A 19,850-nucleotide genomic window follows, 5' to 3' on the forward strand; every position below is an offset into this window, starting at 1 on the left:
GGAGGGGTGATAACTCAGAACTTGCATGTGTGATGAGATGCTGTAATCTTTTTTCTCGTGGTGGAAGACTCAGCACTGGGCCAATGTGAATAGAGGTGGTTTTCAGTTTTGTTGTTCTCTGTTCTGTAGGCGTAGGTATGGACACAGTAAGAGTCCTCATTTCAGAGAGAAGAGCCCAGTCAGGTGAGTTGATAATGAGCACTTTTTCAGGGACTGTGAATTATGAATAAAAAGTGGTTTGAGGCAAACCATAGGAATGTGTAGATCTTGAGGGCAGCTGAAGAAAGATGACCAAGTATTGGGAGGGAAGGTCTCAGCAGTTGTGCTCTGCAGGGAGCCCGTTGACAACCTGAGTCCGGAGGAGCGGGACGCCCGCACGGTGTTCTGCATGCAGTTAGCTGCCCGCATTCGGCCTCGAGACCTGGAGGACTTTTTCTCTGCTGTTGGCAAGGTAACCCTCTTCTCCCTCTTAGTTAGCTTGGGGTAGCCTGTCTTCTATCCATCCCCCTTTATGCCCAACTCAGGATTTCCGTTCTGCCCTGGATAGGTTCGAGATGTCCGTATCATCTCAGATCGGAACTCACGTCGGTCTAAAGGCATTGCCTATGTAGAATTCTGTGAGATACAGTCTGTACCGCTGGCCATTGGGCTGACTGGGCAGCGGCTGCTAGGAGTGCCTATCATTGTACAGGCCTCACAGGTGAGCAGCCTGAGAAATGGATGTGAGAAGATGGAGTTGAATGTGGTAGGTGTGAGCGTAACCTATCATTTCCTCCTTCCACAGGCTGAGAAAAACCGCCTGGCAGCCATGGCCAATAATCTGCAGAAGGGCAGTGGTGGACCAGTGCGCCTTTATGTGGGCTCCCTACACTGCAATATCACCGAGGACATGCTCCGGGGCATCTTGGAGCCCTTTGGCAAAGTGAGTAGAAAGAGAGGGGAACCTCTGAAGGGAGTTGGGAAAAGTGGGGAGGGTGAGTGTACCTCCTCATCTGTCTGATCATGGTTAACCCATTGCATGTTTCATAAGGGCCATGTGGGTCCCTCCTGGGAAAGTTGGCTCCATCTCTGTATTCTTACTGCTCAGGAGATAAATTAGGCACTGTGAAATCAAATAGTGGGGTCCAGATTAAGTAAGATGAGTCAGCAAAAGTGTTTTAGAAAGAAATGGCTTTTGTTTCTCTTTTTAAAATGATTTGGAGAGACATAATAGGTTGGTTAGAAAGATAGAGGTGTTTAGAACAATCTAAATAGGGGACTTTCCTGGTGGCTCAGTTGCTAAGACTCTGTGCTTCCACTGCACAGGGCACAGATCACAGATTCCATCCCTGGTGGAGAAACTAAGGTCCTATGTGACGCATGCTATGCATAGCACAGCCGAAAAAAAGTCTGGGTAGGAAAGAGCAAAGGTGTGGCTTAGCCAGAAGATTGTTATTTCTCTTTATTTTGCAGATTGATAATATTGTCTTGATGAAGGACTCAGAAACAGGCCGCTCCAAAGGTTATGGTTTTATTACGGTGAGTCTCTAGTCTTTAACTTGTAATTTTAGTTTAGGTTTGTCCACTTGTCTGATTTTGTAGCTCAGCTTCATCCTCCTCCCATAGGAACGGTCTTAATGACCCATAAACCCTGCTGCCTGAAGCTTGGACTAGCCTTCTGCCCCTTGAGATGAATGCATTGCTTGAGATCTTGGCTTTGCTCCCACACTCTGTCAGTGGCACTGGTATGGGGTGTCCAGGAGTTCAACCAGCCTCCCTGGTGCTACAACTTGCTCTTTGGGTAATAGTAATAATTCCAGGCGGCAGCTGAGGTTGGGGGATGAGGGAGGTCAGGTATGGGCTTTATTGTAGATGTGTGTTATAGATTTGGTATATTTTCATGATGAGGTGGGAATAAGAAGTTATATACTTCCTTCTGTTGCTACCCTGATTGAAGCAGTTTCTCCACTGAAAAATACTTTCATATTTAAATACTATCGTAGGGAAAATAGTGAGGCCACCTAATAGTGGGCAAGTCTCACCTCTTCCTGACACTCCAACAAAATTGTCTCCCATAACTGGTTCTTCCATGTGACTCCAGGCTGAGGACTGGTTGCCAGCCACAAAGTCTGATAGAAGCTGCTATGTTCTGGGCTCAATCCAGGCAGCCTACACCCCCACAGTTGCCTGCAGGGCAGAGGGGAGGTAGGTTATGTTCTACCATGGGAATTGCTCATCACAGAAGTATCCAGTAAAAGCAAGCCACCTACATACACCACCTGCCTAGGAACTGTCATTGCCACGTGCCAGGCCCTAGGGCAGGTAATACCAGAGTAAATAAAGTCAGCTGTGAGGTTCACGGTGGCAAGTACCTTTTTTAGCTCCACACGTGACTCAGATTCAGAAAGGTTCCTCTGGCATCTTTCTTCCCTTGTGTTACTGCCTTTTAGGTCAACACCCTTGACACATAAACAGCAGATTAGGAATCCTCATTATGTCAGGCTGCTGCTGAAAGGGACTAGAGAGTTAGAGGCCCTATGGCCAGTAGGCCAGAGAGGTGGGGTGGGAGTGGGAATGCAATCTTGCTTTCAGTACCAGGCTGTGTGCCCTCTTGAGGCTGTGCCTTTCCTAGTTCTTGACTAAGGACTGAAACTTACTAGTCCTGAGGGCTGAAGTGAAACTCAGGAGCCTTGGATCTCAGCCTGTATTACTTCCATCTGATACATACCAATTTGTGAAACAGCCAGTCAGGTGAGGTTCCCTACAGATAACACACTGTTAGGTTCTTAGTGGAGCTGGAAGATTGAAAAGTGATGGCCCTTGAGTCAGCTGGAAAGGGTTCTTTTCAGAGAACCATTTGGGAGGATGGGATCCTAGGTGACATTCCTTGGGAAAGAAAAGTTTGAGCCACAGTAAGCATGCGATTTTCTTGGGACATTAGGACTAGGGAGTGTTCGTGGGGCTTTGAGAGCATGTCTGTGGCCAGGAGGTACCTGATACGGCCTGGATTTCTTGTAGTTCTCTGACTCAGAGTGTGCCCGACGGGCCTTGGAACAGTTGAATGGCTTTGAGCTTGCTGGTCGACCTATGAGGATTGGCCACGTGACCGAGCGACCGGATGGTGGCACAGATATCACTTTTCCTGATGGAGACCAGGAGCTAGACCTGGGATCAGCGGGTGGACATTTGCAGTTCATGGCCAAGTTGGCAGAAGGTAGGTTTCTTTGTGGAGTGAAGAACATGGGGTTGAGTTTTACATTGGGGGTTAGGACTTAACCCCATCTCTTCTTTCCCTCTGAGGCTCTGGAATCCAGCTGCCAACCACCACTGCTGCTGCTGCTGCTGTGGCCCAAGCTGCTGCTGCTCAAGCTGCTGCCCTGCAATTGAATGGAGCAGTTCCCCTGGGCGCCCTGAACCCAGCGGCCCTGACTGGTAGACTTGAACTTGGGGAAGGGAGAGAAGGGTTAGGCCTGGAAGGCAGGAATACTCTGCTAACTCTCCGTGCCTCTCTGTTCCAGCTCTGAGTCCGGCCCTGAACCTCGCCTCCCAGGCAATCGCCTCCCAGTGCTTCCAGCTTTCCAGCCTCTTTACCCCCCAAACCATGTGAGTCACAAGGCCCAACTCGCATCGGTGTTTATAGTTATTTTCTTTCCTTCAGCTTCCTATTTACATCTTCTCCTTGCCACAGGTAAATTAGTGGCTCGGTCCACTGCCTCCCTGTGCCTCTGGGTCCTGCCACTCCCTGCTCCACATCTACCCTTCCATGGCCCCTTCTCTCCGTTTTGTGGACCAAGCCATTCTGAGGGCATGAACACTGACGGTGGGGGAACTGGGGCCCCCCTTAGACACCAAGAAGGGCTCCTACCCACCACAGCCCTGGTGGGAATAGACTCTGCTGATCAAAGCTGCTGATCGAAGAGAACAGCATCTTCATTTGCATCGAACATCTGTTTCTCTGTGTTCATCATCTCCTGGGATGACCTTCATTGTCCTTCCCAACCACCTCTTACTGATTCTTCGATTCCTACCCCTTTGGGAAGGCCATAGGGCATTAACTGAAGAAACTAACTGCTCTCCTTCTGTACCTTTATCCTGCAATCTGTCACAGAAATCCCCTGAAACCTCTGGTTTGTGAGGACTTTGGAGTGTGAGGGGTTGAACCGTGCTGCTACAGGGCCCTGGAAGGTAGTGCGGACGTGTGCGTTGGGAAGCCTGCCTTAGACCTCACCTTGGGACAAGAACTGCTTCTGTGGGCTCAGGATCTTGCTGGGAGGTGCGGGAATAATCTGCCAGCCATTTTGGATGTCTTTGGGGCATTCAGGAATTTAATGAAAGATAGGGTACCTTTCTGGTACCATCCAGCTTTGTGTAGTTGTCTTTTCCTTTGGCCCAGGGTGGGAGTATGGAGGGGAGACTGCTTCTCTCCACCACTTCCCTGGGCCTCTGGAGACTGGGCTCAGCCCAGCTGTTAAAGCCACTCTTGTCCCCTCACTGGACACACATGAGCCCTTGTCACTGGATTTTATACTCTGTGTCTATGTACATAAATATAAATATAAATATAAATATAAATATATATATATATATATAAACTTTGTACAAAAGGCATGTCCCACTGTTGTGGCGGCTGCTGCCCATATGTGTGTGGTCTCAGTCCGTTAGTGTGTCTGTCTGATGTTAACTTCTGAGCCAACACCACAAATGGTTCTTGGGATATAAAATATTTGTAATGTCATTGTGTTTTCTTTCCTTAATTAAAAAAAAATCAGATCTTTTGGAAGAAAAACAGACAAGACACACACCCTGTCTGTATCTGCTTTATACTCCCATGGTCTTCATGCCCTGTGGTCTCCACCTCTGTCTTTATCTTCATTATCTCTAAACATACGTGCCCATTGGACAGACTCTCCAGCTCTGGCTCTACCTGGGGACAGATCTTGTCTTTCCACCAGATGGCAGTGTGACAGTAGCACATGCTGCCCTTCTTCTGGGGGTGGGGTGGGGTTGGGTGGGGGGGTTGTGATCCTGAGAAGCGTAAGTACTAAAGAAGCCTCCTCAGCTCACCATTCTTACCCTGTGGCCTGCCTTTGGACCTCTTGTGTAGAAATCCAATCTAGTATCCAAAGGGGTTTGGGCATTATACATCAGGGCTCCCCTAGGCCTTAGGTCTGTAATTGTTCGTCCTTTCAGTCCCCTCAACTCTTGCTTCCCGTATGGCTCAGCCTGGGACAACACAGGCCTGGGCTGATCCATGCATTCCAGGGAGCTGAGTGTTCTAGGCATGGCCTTACCAAAGGTGAGGCACACCTTCCTCTGCCTGCTTTGTAAGGCTTAGGACAGGGGGCAAGCCCAGAGCCTGGGTCACCAACTGCGGACCAGCCAAGAGAAAAAGGTCTGAGGTTCCAGGGACAGAGCTGAACCTCAGACCTGTCTTCCTCCTGTGGGCCGCCTCCATTCTTTACTGGTCTCTATGGCAACAATGTTAAGGCTTTATTGTCATGCTAAAAATATGGATAATTGCTGCTAGGTTTTTTAATTTGTCAGTTAAGGCTTCTAAACAGAGTGCTGGTTTTTTGGTGGTGAGCTTCTGAGGTTGCTCTTGACACTGAAGTGTTAAGTACATGAAACCTACTTGTGGCACAGAATGCCACTGGGACTCCGGAGGGATTTCTAGACTGCTGCAACCTCACCCACTGTCACCCCTACCCCCTCCTTATCCTTGTTTGCTCTCTGGACCTGAAGAAGGGAAGGAGGCTGCATTATTTTTAGGTAGGAGCAGCTGGCTGTAGCCCAGTCCCCATGTAGTTATTGATTGGGATGCTAATGCATCCTGAGCTCAGTACAGACTATTTGTATACATCATCCTAAGGTTGTGGACCAGGTCTCCTCATGGCAGTCTCAAATGCCTTCAGACTACAAGTACGCACAGGCCTTGCCTCCTGCCTCAGGTGGCCCAATCACTACTCAGTTTCCTTATATTTCCATGCCTGGCTGTTTTGCCTTCCTGCACTGTGGGTCCTTCCACCTCAGTTCTTCCTTGCTCTCAGATCCTCACGTAACATTTTGCAGGAGAAAGACAAGGATGAAAGTAAGGGGATGTCTAAGACAACTTCTGTTCTAGTGTTAACCCATATAAGGTGACAGCATCTAATGGATGACAGTGTCACTGCCTGTGACTCAAGGCCTTCTTATTACTCATAACTCTATAGGGGGTGGTTGGAGTGTAGAGAAGGGGGCAGTAGATAACCCCTTAGCTCAGCCTAATGTAAAGAAGCCTCCCTCAACCTCCTGCCTGAGCATGGTGGCTTAAGGTGAGAGTAGAGATGAGACTGTTCAAATCCGTTCCCAGTGCAGTTACGATTTCCCCACCAATCCTCAGCTCTAAAGGGGATTTTCATCTGACTTTTGGCTTACAGCTTCCACTTTTGTCTTCTCTGAGGCAGCCCTGTTCTTTAAACTGCTGTATTCTTGACATTGGGATTCATCCTATTTCCTTCTTAGACTCTAACCACTCCTAGATGTGAGCTACCATGGAAGCAGTGCTGTGACTTACGAACCTTTAGTCTTCACATTTTGCACTTACGAAAAAGGGAAATGAACTAATAAAAACTTAAAGGAAGATACTCTGTCATAGCCCCTCTTTTCTCTTAAAGTCTGGTGTGAATCAGGAAGTGTTACTTGGACAGTGAGAAGAGGCTGTCCTGGCTCTGAAAAGTGAGTGGTGGGAGGTGGTTAACAATAATGAGAATTTATATTTATGCAGCATTTATTGTGGGTTAGGCATTGCTCTAATCATTTTAGTCATTTAATCCTCACAAGGACTCTCTGAAGTATTCTTTTATCATCTTCACTTTGTCACTGAGGAAACTGACACCCAAAAGGTTAACTAACTTGTCCCTCGATGATGTAATTAACAAGTTTGGGATCCCAGTCCAGACAGTCTAGCTTCAGATCCCTTGATCTTAACCTGCTTCTCAGCATCACTGTGAAAGCCAAAGCCTTGGAGTCATGGGGAAGTGTCACTTGTTCTGTCTCTATATCCACACTTCTCAGTATGTCTTGACTTTTTCCACCTCCATGTCTACTGTCTTGTTCTTTCTTGTCTTACACTGTCTTATTCTTTCTGCTGGTCAAAAATCCTGTCCTTAAGATACTGATGTTTTCCTAGTTGAAATTTATTTTCCTTTCAGTATTCTTGGTCCTATTACAGTTCTTATTCTGACTTTATTTACAGTTCTTTGTAAACTGTTACTCGGTGGTTATATCTTGATGAAGTCAACCTTAGGTGTGTTATTTTCATTATTGTTGTCTTTGCACATAGTTTATATCTGTTGAGTTAAATTAATCCCCTCTCAGTTCAAGTCAGACCTAGGCTTTCCAAAAGCTATCCCCTGTAGCCTGCTTAGCTCAGCAGCCTCTTTCATTTCTTCCTCACCCTTCTAAAAGAGAAGGCAGCTTTACTCTTTTTGTGGTTACCATGGTAGCCTATGATGCTTTCTGTCTAAAGTGCTGCTACCGCCATCAGAGACTGACGTTTCCTTGGCAACCAGGTGAAGTCAGTAGGCATGAGCTGAATGCAGGAAAGGAACTCTGGTCTGAGAAGCTGTGTATCTGAATTTTCTGGCTTCAGTTATCCCCTCTTCCCTCCCAACTTTTATACACTGTATCCAGAATTGATTGCTCTCAATATGTGTTCTTGATTGAAAGAGCTCTGTGTGAGGTGAAGTAGACCAATTAACTCAGGTCATGTGAGGAGATGGAGGCAAGAAAAGATCTGATCAAAGATCACTTTTAAAAGTTGGATGAGTTTTCTTGGCTTTCCCAGATGATCTGCTCTCAAGAGCCCTTAAGGAGTTGGCTGGAGTTACTGGAGACCCATTAAGCAGTTATTTTTGAGGGCAATGGGTGGATGAGGTGCATGAAGATTGTAAAGGAGCCAGTCAGTGCTGGATTGCAAAAGAAGGGAAACAATGACCTTGGAAATCAGAGAACTTGTCAGATTTGCCAGTATTCCAGAAAGGATGGGAACTTCAATCAGCTTTCAAGCATCTTGAAACCTGCTTGTTTAAAATGAGTGGTGCTGAGAATCTGCCTCCTCCTCCCACTTCCTAGACCTGACCAAGACAGGGTACCTCCACCCTGCAGCAGAAATATCATACCGTGGAACACCACCATGTGGTTCAGATCTCTCTTCTGCCACAAACCAGCTGAGTCAGCTTGGGTATTACTTCACTTCTGCAACTCGGACTCCTCACCTGTAGAAAGGAAATGATTACAAAAGTTCCTGTCGCAGGCATGTCCTGAGGATTCAGTGAAATGATGCATGAAGAGGGCTTAGCACTGGCTGGTTTGTCCTCATTCCCATTCCTGGGAATGTCTCCACACTTGGCTTTCTACCTGCTTCAGCCTCAGAGAATGCTCGAGATTTACAGGGGGGTGACAGGGCCCTACCGATGACAGGGCAGTGATTAAAATAAACCTGAACTGTTCTGGGCTTAAGTACCAGGCTCACAAGGCCCCGGGTCACCCACAGTCAGGCTAGCTTTCAGGAAAACCAGTCATCCCACTGGCCCAATCTCCTTTTATACTTGAAACTCTACAATGGGATTACAACCAGATGGCTTTGGAAAATCAAGGTGAGCCCCTCAGGTACCTTCAGGCTACCGAGCACCCTCTGCTTGGTCTGGCTTGGGAAAATCCCAGAGCATTCTCTCTTACCGTCCTTTGCAAACTGCCCTCCTAATCTCCCCCAAGCATTCCTATAGCACCTGTCTTTCTTGGTTTCCAGAGCCTAACTCTACCTGCTCTGGCAGTTCAGAGTAAGTATTTTAAATCAGCATTGGTCCTCTGCCTAAGGTTATAATTTGAACAGAAAAATGGGAAACTAGTATAAGACCATCCTTAGGCTTCAGTTGCCAGTCTTCCCCTCAATACTCCCCAAAAAAGAAATCCAATAATGGGTCTCTTGAGTCCTGTGGGAGGTATGTTGGACTCTGTGGACCGCAACTTCAACGTGTATGCCCAGAGCAGGCTATGCTTTGAGAGATTCGAACATTACATGGTGCCTGAATAAGGGGCCGGACACAGGTTGCCAAAAAACATTACTTCCCTATACTCCAATAAAAATTTTAAATAATAATAATGAATTTTTTTTTAAAAAAAAGCATAACTTCCACTGCTCACTTGTTTATTTATGAAGATATTTGCATTTTATCTAGCCTTCATCACATCTGGTAGGATGTGGGATCTTTGTTCCCTGGCCAGGGATTGAACCCATGCACCCTGCAGTGAGAGTGTGGAGTTTTAACCACTGAACCATCGTTATCCTCATTTTAAATTGGGAGAGCTGAGGTTCAGAAAGACAGGAGAGGTTAATAGTGACTTTCTCCATAGACTTCTGAGTGCCAGCTAAAAAGGCTTGCATAGCCCCATCGAATTTGTATTCACACCTGGAGTTTACATGGTCTCTAGGTTGTAAAGGCATGACATAAAGATTCAAATTCCTTGAGTATATCCATCTGAGAGCCCCCGGATGATAGAGGACTCAGAAGCAGGATGCTCTTAATCTGGCTTTGGGGCCCTTTTCCAACTTGGATGCACCATCCCCCCAAATTGTGCTCTGTCCTATACAGTGAGGGTCTCTGCCTCATCATGTGGCAGGCTGCCCACCGTTTCTTTTGTGCATTTTCTCAGGTGGTTTTGCCACAAGGTGTTTCTTTCCCTTCTCCCCCTTCTATCTACAGCCTATGTATAGCCTTCAAGGCCCAGTTCCTAATATATGTCTTCCGAATGTTCTGTTTCTTTCATTCAGACTTCTTAGAGCACTTGTTACAGCTTGCAGTTAGAATGTGTACTTTGCTGCTGCTCTGGCCGTGTCAGTGCTTCCTCCGCCTGGTCCCTGCTCTCCAGCACGATTGTAAGCTGCCTGCGGGCAGGGATAGCGTCTTGTTTTCTCCATAGGGCCCACCGCAGTGACTTGCATATACAGTACTTGAGTGGAACAAGCATTTGTAGATTAAAGATTAAAAAGTCCAGGAAAATTTTACTTAGACTGATGCAGATTGGAGTAATGTTAGATAAATTAAAAGATGTATGTGTGGATGGACTTTCTGGGATTGAAGATTTAACCCAGAAGACTTATGGAGTGTCCTTCCAGAGCTCTGGTGGCCTTTCAGTAGACAAAAGCCCTTGCTCCAGTCTCTAGAGGAAAGTTAGATGTAGCAGGGCAGAACTGTAAGCACAGGCCTAGAGCAGAGTGCTCTTGGCCAATGAGGAGGACTTGTGGGCCAGGGTGGGTGGGGTTTGTAGAGATTGGGCAGGGGCTGGGCTAAGGGAGCAAAGACCCCAAGATAAAATCACAGTGGTTAAGAGGATATGAGGGCAGAGAGGAACTTACCTGGTTCAGGCAGCTCGGCTCCAGGCCCCTTTGCTGGTCTCTAACGGCAGCCCAGGTCAACAGCCTGCTCTTACTTGGCCTTGATCAGAGAGGATGAAGAGTTGGCCAGGCTCTCAGAGAAGACCCCATCTCTCCGAAGTCTGGCAGGAGCAGGGCTTCAGTTTCCGTCTGTTCTGAGCTCTTCTGTAGGCGTTTGGAGGGAACACACAGATGGGTCGGGCTGATGGAACTGGCTGAGTTGGGGGGAGGGAAGCTTGTAGCGTGTGTGGCTCCCTTATGGGGGAGGTCCTGCCATCATCATCTTTAGAATTCTACCACATGAAAGACACTAGGCCTTTCAGTTCCTCACTCTCTCCTCCAGTGACATTTGACTACTGGTAACCCTCCTCCCTGGGCAGTGGCCACCACTTCTTTGGCAGCTACATCCCTACTATGCTTCATCTGCCTGTGCTCAGGACACTCTCTTTGGTCCCTCTTTTTTGGAACAATGAAGCTTTGTTTTGTTTAAAATTATTTAGTTTATTTAGCCATAGGTTAAAACTCAAAAGGCAGAGAAAAGAGCTTACAATGAAAAGTAAACCTCGGAACCTGTCCTCCCCCTACCCGTTTCCCCTTCTCAGTAGTAATCAGTACCATCCTGGCTGGTGATTTGTTCTGTCACAGACCCCTTTGGAAATCTGATGAAATTCATGAACCTCAGTTGCAAAGTTAGATACAATCACCATTAAATATCAAGCAGACATGAGTGGAATCCCAGTTCTATTGCTTATTAACCTCAGGCAAGTAAAAGAGGTAGTAACACCTTATAGTCATTCAAGAATTGAGATAAAGTGAATAAAGTCCTAAGATCATCATCTCACCACCCGTGCTGGGCTGGTTCCCCTTGGCTGCTCCTCAGCTGCAAGGACTCAGACATCCTTCTTTCCATCGAGCTCTGGGAACCTGGGTAAGGTGGAGTGGAGGCCTGGCCCCCAGATGTTCAGGTAGCTGTATCCTCTGTGTAGGCATGAGGGGAGTTGCTGCCTCTGCTCTTTGTTCAAACTCATGGCTCAGGCAGCAGCAGGCGTGGGCGTCCCCAGGAGAGGCACTGACAGCTTCAGTACTCACACGGGCCTTGCAGGTGACAGCTGGGGTGGTGGGGCCCTGCCAGGGAAGGTGCAGGACGACCCCATTAAACCCCAGCTGGTGGGCCTCCCTGTTGGAGGTGGGCCCCACCTTGAACCATCCCAGGTCACAGCTGAGAGTAGTTCTTGGCACACAATGTAGCCTCCAGCCTGCTCCTTGCAGGATTAAGGGGTAAGGAAATGGGGACTTGATCACTGAGTTACCGAATTATTCTAGCAGGTCCCTACTCCTCTCCAGGCCTGTTTTTTCACTGGCAAAGGGACAAGTTGGACTCTGTTCTCTAGGGACCTTTTTCGCCTTGTCATGGACTACTCAGACTAAGTTCCGGAGCCTCCCTAGAACTGTTAGACAAGAAAACTTAGGCTCATAGGTGCAGGGAACCTAAATCCATCCATCCCTTTCTTGGGAGCTTTGAGAACAGAGAGTCAAAGTGAGCAAGTGCAGTAGAAAAATTCTTTATTGAAAAGAGAAAGGTGGTCCCCTTGGTGGTGCCTCCTGGGTCCTGGCCAAAGGCAGGTTGCCACCCCTCAAATCTTCAGGCAAAAGTCTCTGCGCGCCTTACCTTTAATAACCTTAAAGGGGAAGTGCCGTGGTGCCACGGTAAGTCCCAGAATCTGAAGAACACCGGTTCCAGGCCCTTGCCTTTAAGAACTTATTAAGGGCAAAGTGGGCAAGTGCAGCAGATCAGAGACGGGACGCTGTAGGAAAGTCTCAACGAAGAGGCTCTGTGACTTTAAGTATCTCTTACGATGAGGCATGTTCGCGCTGAGTACAATGGTGGGAAACTGTAAAGAAGTCTAGTAAGCTCTCTTCCAGTTTTTGCTTTTAGCATCTCTTTACAGGAGAGGTGGTCAAGCGCGAATTAATAAAAAAGAAAATCCCTTACAAAACTACTTCCCCCCCCCGCCCGCCGGAAGCCGCCCCGCCCACTGGCCGCGGCTCGCCCTCCGCGGGTCCGCGTCCTCTCTTTCCAGGAGCCTCGAAGCCGGGAGGTAAACGGAGAGCGCGTGGAGCGGGTGGGGCGACGCCCGCCGGGGTCCGGGGGCGGGGGGTCCGCCTCCCGCGGTCACAGCAAGGTGTCCCGGCAGTTTTTGGTTTCCTAGACGGTCTTCTTGGAGGAAGCCGGGCGACGGCGGGGCGGGGCTAGGGGGCGGGTAGAGAGCGCAGTGACCATGGCGACCACGGTTCAGAGCACGGAGAGGTCGTGGCACGATCTGGAGCGCTGCTTAAAGAACTTGGCGTTGCGCGGCACCAGGTTGGCAAGGAAGCGCTTGGCCTTCTTGGTGAGGCTCTCGCGACGCGCAGGCGGAGCGAGGCCCTCGGGGCTGCCCCACTCGGGCCGCGGGCCCCCGGCGCCATTCCGGCCCCGCCGCAGCCGGATCTGGCGCACCGCTCCTTCGAAGAGCTCCCTCGTGTTGTGGTGCAGCGCGGCCGACGTCTCGATGTGCTTGCAGCTCAGTGTCCCTGCCAGATGGCGGCCCTCTACAGGAAGGGACCTCTTCAGGCGCCCGCCCGCCCACTGGGCTGCGCTGGGCCCGGGATGGGGGCGAGGCTGGACCTGGGGGCTCCAGGGCGTGCAGTGAAAAGGGATTGGGGCAAGTCAATCGCTTGCACAGAGGGAACAAGCAAGGATCAATTGGAGGCGATGGTGATGCAGAAGGGGAGGGAGTAAAGGGCCTTCAGAAGAGGTGAGGGGGAGTGAAGAGAGGGTCTCAAGCCCTAGGCGTGGGCATTGAAAGTCTGCCCTTAACCTGGGGCCAATTGCAATTTTGTGCACCTTGGAGGGTAAAAGGGCCTTATGGAGAAGAGATGACCTGGAAAGGAGAGACTCCTCTGAGATTACAAATATGGATGAGGTTCAGGGTACTCACCCTCCAGTGAGACCTCCCGGGAGCGGGCCAGGTCACTCTTGTTTCCAACAAGGATGACAGGCAGATCGTGGTGGGGCCTCCCAGCCCTGAGCCGAAGTAGGGTCTCTGGAACTTTGGAGAAGCTTCGTCGGTCGGTGACTGAGAAGACGATGAGAAAGGCATCCCCCGTCTGAAGGCAGTGGTCCCGCAGCCACCCCCCTGCATCCCCCTGCAGATGGGCAGAGAGTTGTGGGATGTCAGGGCTGGGGGCACAGAAGAACCTGCCCAGCACCTGCACCTCAGGGATGAGGCACCAGGATGTGAGGGCAAAGCCATCTGCTTAGGACACAGAGCATTCTGCCAAACACATCCAATACTGAGAGTGTGTTTGTGGAGGGGGGAGAAGTTTGTAATACGAGCCCCACATGGGCAAATGGGGGACATAGGATCCTAGACTAGGGTAGTCCATCCTACTTTCTTATGCCTAAGCTCTTCAAAAGTGAATGCTATTCAAGTGTATGCAATCTGGCCCCTCATTTCTGCATAGTAATCATTTATGTCCATATAGTCACAGGGCCTCACTTTTTCTTCCTTCCCTGACATTACAAAGCCCCGAGCTCCTGTCCTGTCAGATCAGTCTCTTCTAGGCTAAAAAATGTACAGAGTGGGTCTATTTCAGGGTTTCCAGCCTGGCTTCCAGCTGCAGAGTTTGTCAAATTCAGATCCTAACATTCCCTCTGGGTCAGAAGATCCTGGAAACCAAACAGCAGTTCTCAATGCTATGGTGTGTACATGGGTGTCAGCCTTTGCTCTCTGAGACCATATATATGAAGGGTCAGGTTCCATTACTGTTAAAACCAGGGTACCAGCCTTTAGCCAAGACTTTGCCCCTCCTCAGTTCTTCTAGGTTTCATCATCTGCTTGCAGCCACATCTTAGTTCTTACCTGTTCCCAGATGTCATAAACAACTAGAGTCACTTCCTCCTTATCCACCATGATGCGTCTCTCATAGGTGTCCTCTGTTGGGAAATAGAGACAAGGAACAGAGCCCATTAGGAGGCTCCCCAACACCTGTAAGACCTAGTAAACAGGGACCCCCTCCAGAGAGGTTGCCACAGAAAGCATTGGAACAGTTTCTAGGTTCTGGGCTCCAGGACTGCACATGCTTTGAGCTCTTCCATCCCTGACTAGGGCTCCAGAGGTGCCCTCAACCCTTGCAGGGCTCCCCCAAATACCTGGGTTCTCCAGCTCGTGAGCACTGTCTCCCTGGAGACCACCGAAAGTGCCTGCTAGGGTGCTCTTGCCCACGCCGCTCTCCCCCACCAGCATGACCTTGAAGATGCCATCCTTTTGGGTGGGGGCTGCCTCCCCTGAGCCCAGGGAGTCAGAAGAGCCAGAGGATGAGGCTTGAGGTGGCCAGTCAAGTTCATCTACAGCCTGGGCCCGCCGCAACTGGTGCTTGTAGGGGACAGGCATACTGCCTCTTCGTCTGGGGGCCCCTAGGGCAGGGGGTGGCCTGCCCCGGTCCAACCCTGCCAACAGTTTCTCTGGCTTCTTCAGCAGTGTGGCATCTGCTTCTGGGGGTGGGGGGGCAAAGAGAAGGAAGCTATGAGTGGGGTAGGCCTAGCCATCTGCAGCAGGCTCAGTTCTGGCTGTTCCAGCCTCAGAGGCCCTGTCGATGACCATGACCCAGAAGGAGCTGATAATTTTAGTCTGACCTCTTCCATAGAACACCAGAAGCCTGAACTGGTGGGGCTCCCAGGAGCTGACCTGAAGGCTTGCCCAGCGTGGTTCCAGCCACAACCTGTTCAAAACATGCCTCATGCAGGGGAGGCACCTGTGCGCAGGCTCACACACCCACTCACACTTCACACTGACACACAGTCACACCCCCAGACTAGGCCTCTGGCCGGGTTGGGGAGAGGGGCTGCCACTCCTTCCACTGAGAGGCCCTGCCCTCTCCCGCTTCCTGCATCGGCTGATCTCCACACTGGGGAGGGGCCCAGAAACGAGCTACTGCCCTGGTTCTGGGGGTGGGTACTGACAAGAGTCAAAAACTTTGTGGGGAACCGCTTCCCAAGGAAGGGCCTTTTCTTTGAGATGTGTGTGTTGGGTCTCCATGGGTGTGTGGGAGGGGCTGCCTCTTCCCATGGCCCTGTAGGGACGTGCCCCGGTGCATGGCTGTGTGTGAGTCCTACTGCACCCCTGGCTGTCCCTGTGAGTCCCAGACAATATTCTGTTCATGGCTAGGTGGAGGGAGGGAGGGAGAGAGAGAAATAGCGAGAGAGCGGGAGCAGGGAGAGTGACAGTGCACGGGTCAGGGTAACTGGAGGAGGAAGGAGACACAACAAAGGGGGATGCAGAGAGGCTGGAAATAGCCCAGGATCAATACTTGACTGGCAGCCAGGGCATCCAGGAGCCAGAGAAACCCTTACAACAGGTCCCCAGGGTAGCCCCCTGCCCGTGATTCCCAGGCTTGTGGGCTGGCTGCCCCTTGTCTTTCCCCTTTCCCTCCTGCCCATCCCAACCTCTCAGGAATGAGGCAGACGTAGGGGCTAAGTACCAGTTTCTCCAGCAAAGCCCTGGGTGATGGGTGAAGGGACATTTAGGCAGCCCCCCCTCTACCCCCACTACTTAGCCCAGCCCTAGTGTAGGCAGGTGGCTCCCTCATTTCTCCAGTGGCTCTTCCCCTCTTGTTGGGTTCAAGCTCCTTCAACCCCTAGTTCTGACCTCCCCACCAGAGCTTCAGCTACCACCCGCATGGTTTCAGCCAGAAACTGCAGCTTAGCTCTCACCTGGTGTGGGTGTCTCTGGAGGAGAGGCCTGGTGGCTGCTGGAGGGGCAGAGTGCTGTGGTTTCCGTGTCGGTGTCCATGTCGGTGTCGAAGTCCGTATGCATCGTTGTGCGTGTGCAGCCCGGCAGCTTGCAGCACCCGCTCGCTCACTCAGCAGTACTGTCAGCTTTTCCCTTTAAATACCACCCCCCCGCCCGCCATGCTCACCACCCCCCCACACCTGGGGAGATAGCCCCGCCCCCTGATGAGGTCACATATGCTAATAAGCCGTGATGTCAGCGGGATTCCCTCCTTTCTGCCCCCCCTTCCTTTGTGTAGCTTCCTTCTGGGAGTACACCCACAGCGGAGTCTGGTTAACATGTGAACAGAACAAAGTCAGAGGGGCAGAAGAGACAGGTTCAGATAAGTGGGGAGAGGGGTTATGGGTAAAGGAGCTGAGGATGGGAGGAAGCAAGGATCCAGGACCTGGGTGGTCTTTATCCAGAAGCTAGGACTATGTGTCATTTGTCTGCATATCCCAACCCCTTAGCCCAACGTTCAGCCCAGAGTGGGTGCCCAGTAGCTAGATGGTGGGGCTAAAGGAAGAAACCAAAAAGACAGGGACAGGACAGCCACCCTGCCACCAAGCTTTCCTGACGCCCCCTCCTTCCACCTGTCGCCCCTTCTGGGCTAAGACCCACAAAAGTACCCATTTCCCAGCCTGGCCGCTAGGCAGATGGGGGCTTTGAGGAGGGAGACATGGCGCTTTGTTTGGGCAGCTTTGGTTTTTTACTTGGTTCCAGTGGGTACAAACCACTGTGGAGACTTCCCACCTGTCCCTCCGTGCCAGGCCCACCTGCTCCTGTTAATCAGAGCAGGAAAAAGGGGAGGGGCAGCTAGCCATCTGGAAGTTCCCAGTCCGGAGGCAGGCAAGCCCCCTCAGTGCTCTCTGGAACAGCCCCAAGCCTTCTGGGCTATACCGGGAGGACACGGTGACACCCACCTCTCTGGGGGAAGCCAAGATAGAGGCACCTCTCTACTGCGCCTTTTCTGCCAGGGCCCTTTCACTTTAGGCTCCCACTCTTGTCTTCTGACATCCTCAAGGACCCAAACACACATTTCGATTTACTGGCCCCTTCTCACCCCATTTTTTTCAGATGCTGTGCTAAGCACCTTCCTGAATTACCTCCTTTCATCCTCATGATCCTGAGGCTCAGAGTGATAGGTGAGTGGCCTGTCCTCCAAATCAATCATGCAGCTGGAAAATGGGGACACCATGATTCCCACCCAGATCCTTCCAGTGCCAGAGACTATCTTTCATCTCTTTGTCTTAAATATTCCAGCTGTCTCCTATTATTGGGAACAATCTTTATTGCCATCTTCAGTGGATTTTTCCGACTGAAGCAAATAGTCATATGGGGATTACTAGTGCAGTATGTGGATGGAGGTCAATTACAGGGCAACAGTGTAGGGTCTAGCGGAATCAGAACTATTAAGCAGCTACAATCCTCGTGTACTTCACTGGATAGACTTACAGTCCTCAATCACAGCCTACTTGTCCTTAACTTTATTCACAATTTTAATGTTCCACCTGTGTTCCTGTACTTGAAGATTAGAAGTACATCTATAGCAGCTAGTGACCCCTACAGTAGCTAATAGTAAGAGAAACAACATCACAGAAAACTTTTAAAACAGTCCTTTTAAAAAGTGGCCTAAGGTCATCTAGCATTAAGGCGAATAGCTTTTCTGACACTGTTCACAGCTTCTGAAGACATTGCTGCAGAGTTCTTTGGTTTCTGAGTGATCCTCAGCTATCCAGAAGGATTTATGTTATATTGCAGATGTGCTGAAGATGAGTGTAATGTTTTAGAATGACTTCCTTCCAAAATGAGTTTTTTAAAAGTTTTAAATTACAAAGGGGTGAGCTTTATATATCTGGAAAGCTCATTTAGATGGTAGAATTCATTTCTATGATACTAGATAAGAGTGCCAGTGTCTGCAGAGCCCAGCGAGGACTCTTGACCATGACTTCTGCTGGCTCTCAATCTAGCCTCAGGCCACAGATGCAGGCTGGGTTTCATCTTGAACCATCATCTCTCTCATCCCACTGGTAAGTGGCTGTGCACTTGCCCGGCTTGAGGCTCCCTCAGGAATTGGAGGTTCTGTATAATAATGGGACAGACTGAGATTTGAAACTGAGCGGATCCAGGTTTAACTCTGCCTCTCAATAGAGACTGGACCAGTCTTGTAATTCTTCTGAAGCTGCTGTGACCTGTGAATTGGGGCTGTGGTATCCATGGCACAGCTTCGTTGTGAGGGTTAGCTACACCCGATAAAGGGTCTGATATGCAGCAGGTTCCCCTGCCATTTGGTGCTCCACAGCCTCAGGCTGTGTGGCTGGGTATCCCTCTCCCTTCCCAGCGCGGCCTGGAGCTTGCTTTAGGCCCAGATTCTGCTCCTTAAGAACCAAATTCTGGTATCTGCTCAGATTGTCTGATTCTCAGGCTGATTCCCATCTCATAACTGAGATCACCTCCCTCCTTCCCACCAAGGGCCTTTGCTTGAGTCCCATGCCCTGGTACAGGGTATCTTATCTTGACAGGATTTGGAGTCACCTCATTTCTTTTTCCTTGGGCCATGGTGAAAATAAACTTGGGTGACAGCCCCCCAGTGTCTCACCCTTACCTGGATATGAGTCTCTGTCTTCATATCCCATTATGCCAGTACAAGGTCAACCCTGTCTCCCTGCCACTGGGGCTTCCCTAGGCTCCTGCTTGCTGGAAGGAAATGCTGAACAATTAGTGCTGGGTGTGAGGACACTGACAGGGTGTAGGCAACAGGGCGCCTCCAGCAGAGGGGTGGGGATAGGCCAGGCCAGGCAGGAAGGGGAAAATGAACCTAAGGGGGAGCCCATTTCTCTGGGGACTGATTCTGTTAGGGAATGCCTCAGCTCTGCTTCTGTAGGTATCACACCAACTTCCATAGGCTCTTTCTACATCCTTTGTCCCCATTAATTTTCCTTTTAAACTCTGGGACAGCTCTGTCACCTTGCTTACCACAGACTGGTAAGCAAGCGTATGTCCCAGCAGTTCTCACTGGTCATTCCCTCCATTACCCTCTCCAGCTCTTTGGGGCCCTCCTACAGCCCTAGCCCTCACTGTCTGCTTAGTTTGCTTATCCTGTGGCCTCTCACCTTGCCTAAAATCCACAACTCTATTCCAACTACTGACAGCATTCTTTAGGATCTAGTTTGGACCCTCTTCCAGAAAGACCTCTTGGATTTGGCCAAGGTGATGCTAGCATCTTCATACCCTGAATGATGATGATTTTTCTCTGGACGCATCTTTGTCTGCTTTGGGGCATGCTGGACAAGAGTTCATCTGTCTTCCTTAGGACAGACTGAAATGCTTGGTGGGGTGGAGGATGGGGGGCAGAGTGCTTCACCAGGGACAGTCTGCTTCTGTGATAAGTGATCTGAGAGTTCTCCATAAATGGGAAGTTTCCTAGCTGCAGGGCCCTGCTGGCTCACGAATTCTGAGAGCCTGGCAGTAAGGAGGCTTGGTGCTCACTGCTGGTGTCAGGCACTATACAGATGGGCCCCTGGCAGTAAGTGGAGATAGAGAGGCTTACTCTTGGGGTTCCTAGAATTTTCTTACCCTCTGAGTGGTATAAAAACTAAGGATGGGTGATCTGAAGATAAACAGGAAAAGGGCAGAGAAAAGGCCTT

General features: G+C 50.0%; 2 protein-coding genes across 21 annotated transcripts in view; one reads left to right on the top strand and one right to left on the bottom strand.

Moving 5' to 3' along the window:
• RBM23 (RNA binding motif protein 23) overlaps positions 1-19,850 on the top strand; it is a 48,232-nt gene that overhangs the window by 5,273 nt on the left and 23,109 nt on the right. For 7 of the 17 annotated variants that reach the window (XR_009739056.1, XR_009739055.1, XM_061430470.1 and 4 more), the window contains exons 5-13: positions 130-183; positions 334-451; positions 548-700; positions 785-922; positions 1,453-1,518; positions 2,998-3,193; positions 3,280-3,411; positions 3,498-3,582; positions 17,281-17,348. Coding sequence is in view for 15 of the 17 variants with exons in the window: in XM_061430470.1 (XP_061286454.1) it covers positions 130-183; positions 334-451; positions 548-700; positions 785-922; positions 1,453-1,518; positions 2,998-3,193; positions 3,280-3,411; positions 3,498-3,582; positions 17,281-17,348 (1,010 nt within the window). In the remaining 2 variants the exon portion in view is untranslated. Of the gene's footprint in view, positions 1-129; positions 184-333; positions 452-547; positions 701-784; positions 923-1,452; positions 1,519-2,080; positions 2,185-2,997; positions 3,194-3,279; positions 3,412-3,497; positions 4,715-17,280; positions 19,832-19,850 lie in introns of those variants that run through there. The other 10 variants (XM_061430466.1, XM_061430467.1, XM_061430465.1 and 7 more) reach the window with 4 other exon arrangements.
• Positions 5,066-16,331, bottom strand: REM2 (RRAD and GEM like GTPase 2). Of its 4 annotated transcripts, XR_009739057.1 has the most exons (6): positions 15,069-16,139; positions 14,586-14,927; positions 14,296-14,369; positions 13,372-13,579; positions 12,063-12,982; positions 5,066-10,558 (listed from the first exon to the last, which is right to left on the bottom strand). XR_009739057.1 is itself a non-coding variant. In XM_061430491.1 (5 exons), the coding sequence occupies exons 1-5, from the start codon at positions 16,246-16,248 to the stop codon at positions 12,687-12,689; spliced, it is 1,023 nt and encodes a 340-aa protein (XP_061286475.1). In that variant the 5' UTR covers positions 16,249-16,331; the 3' UTR covers positions 11,942-12,686. The 4 variants fall into 4 exon arrangements, 3 of the variants coding, with proteins under 3 accessions (XP_061286475.1, XP_061286476.1, XP_061286474.1); XM_061430491.1 differs by lacking the exons at positions 5,066-10,558; positions 15,069-16,139 and adding an exon at positions 16,146-16,331 and having other exon boundaries at positions 11,942-12,982; XM_061430492.1 differs by lacking the exon at positions 5,066-10,558 and adding an exon at positions 16,146-16,231 and having other exon boundaries at positions 11,942-12,982; positions 14,586-15,154.

Source organism: Bos javanicus, chromosome 10 (genome assembly GCF_032452875.1).
Source record: "Bos javanicus breed banteng chromosome 10, ARS-OSU_banteng_1.0, whole genome shotgun sequence".
Taxonomy (NCBI): domain Eukaryota; kingdom Metazoa; phylum Chordata; class Mammalia; order Artiodactyla; family Bovidae; genus Bos; species Bos javanicus.

What these genes read in the sequence shown, in the direction of transcription:
- REM2 (XM_061430490.1), bottom strand. Translation starts at nt 15,174, where the DNA reads ATGAGGCATGTTTTGAACAGGTTGTGGCTGGAACCACGCTGGGCAAGC. An exon ending in TCACGAGCTGGAGAACCCAG is followed by an intron (nt 14,370 to 14,585) that starts GTATTTGGGGGA and finishes ATTTCCCAACAG; the next exon opens with AGGACACCTATGAGAGACGC. An exon ending in CCGGGAGGTCTCACTGGAGG is followed by an intron (nt 12,983 to 13,371) that starts GTGAGTACCCTG and finishes CCCTTCCTGTAG; the next exon opens with AGGGCCGCCATCTGGCAGGG.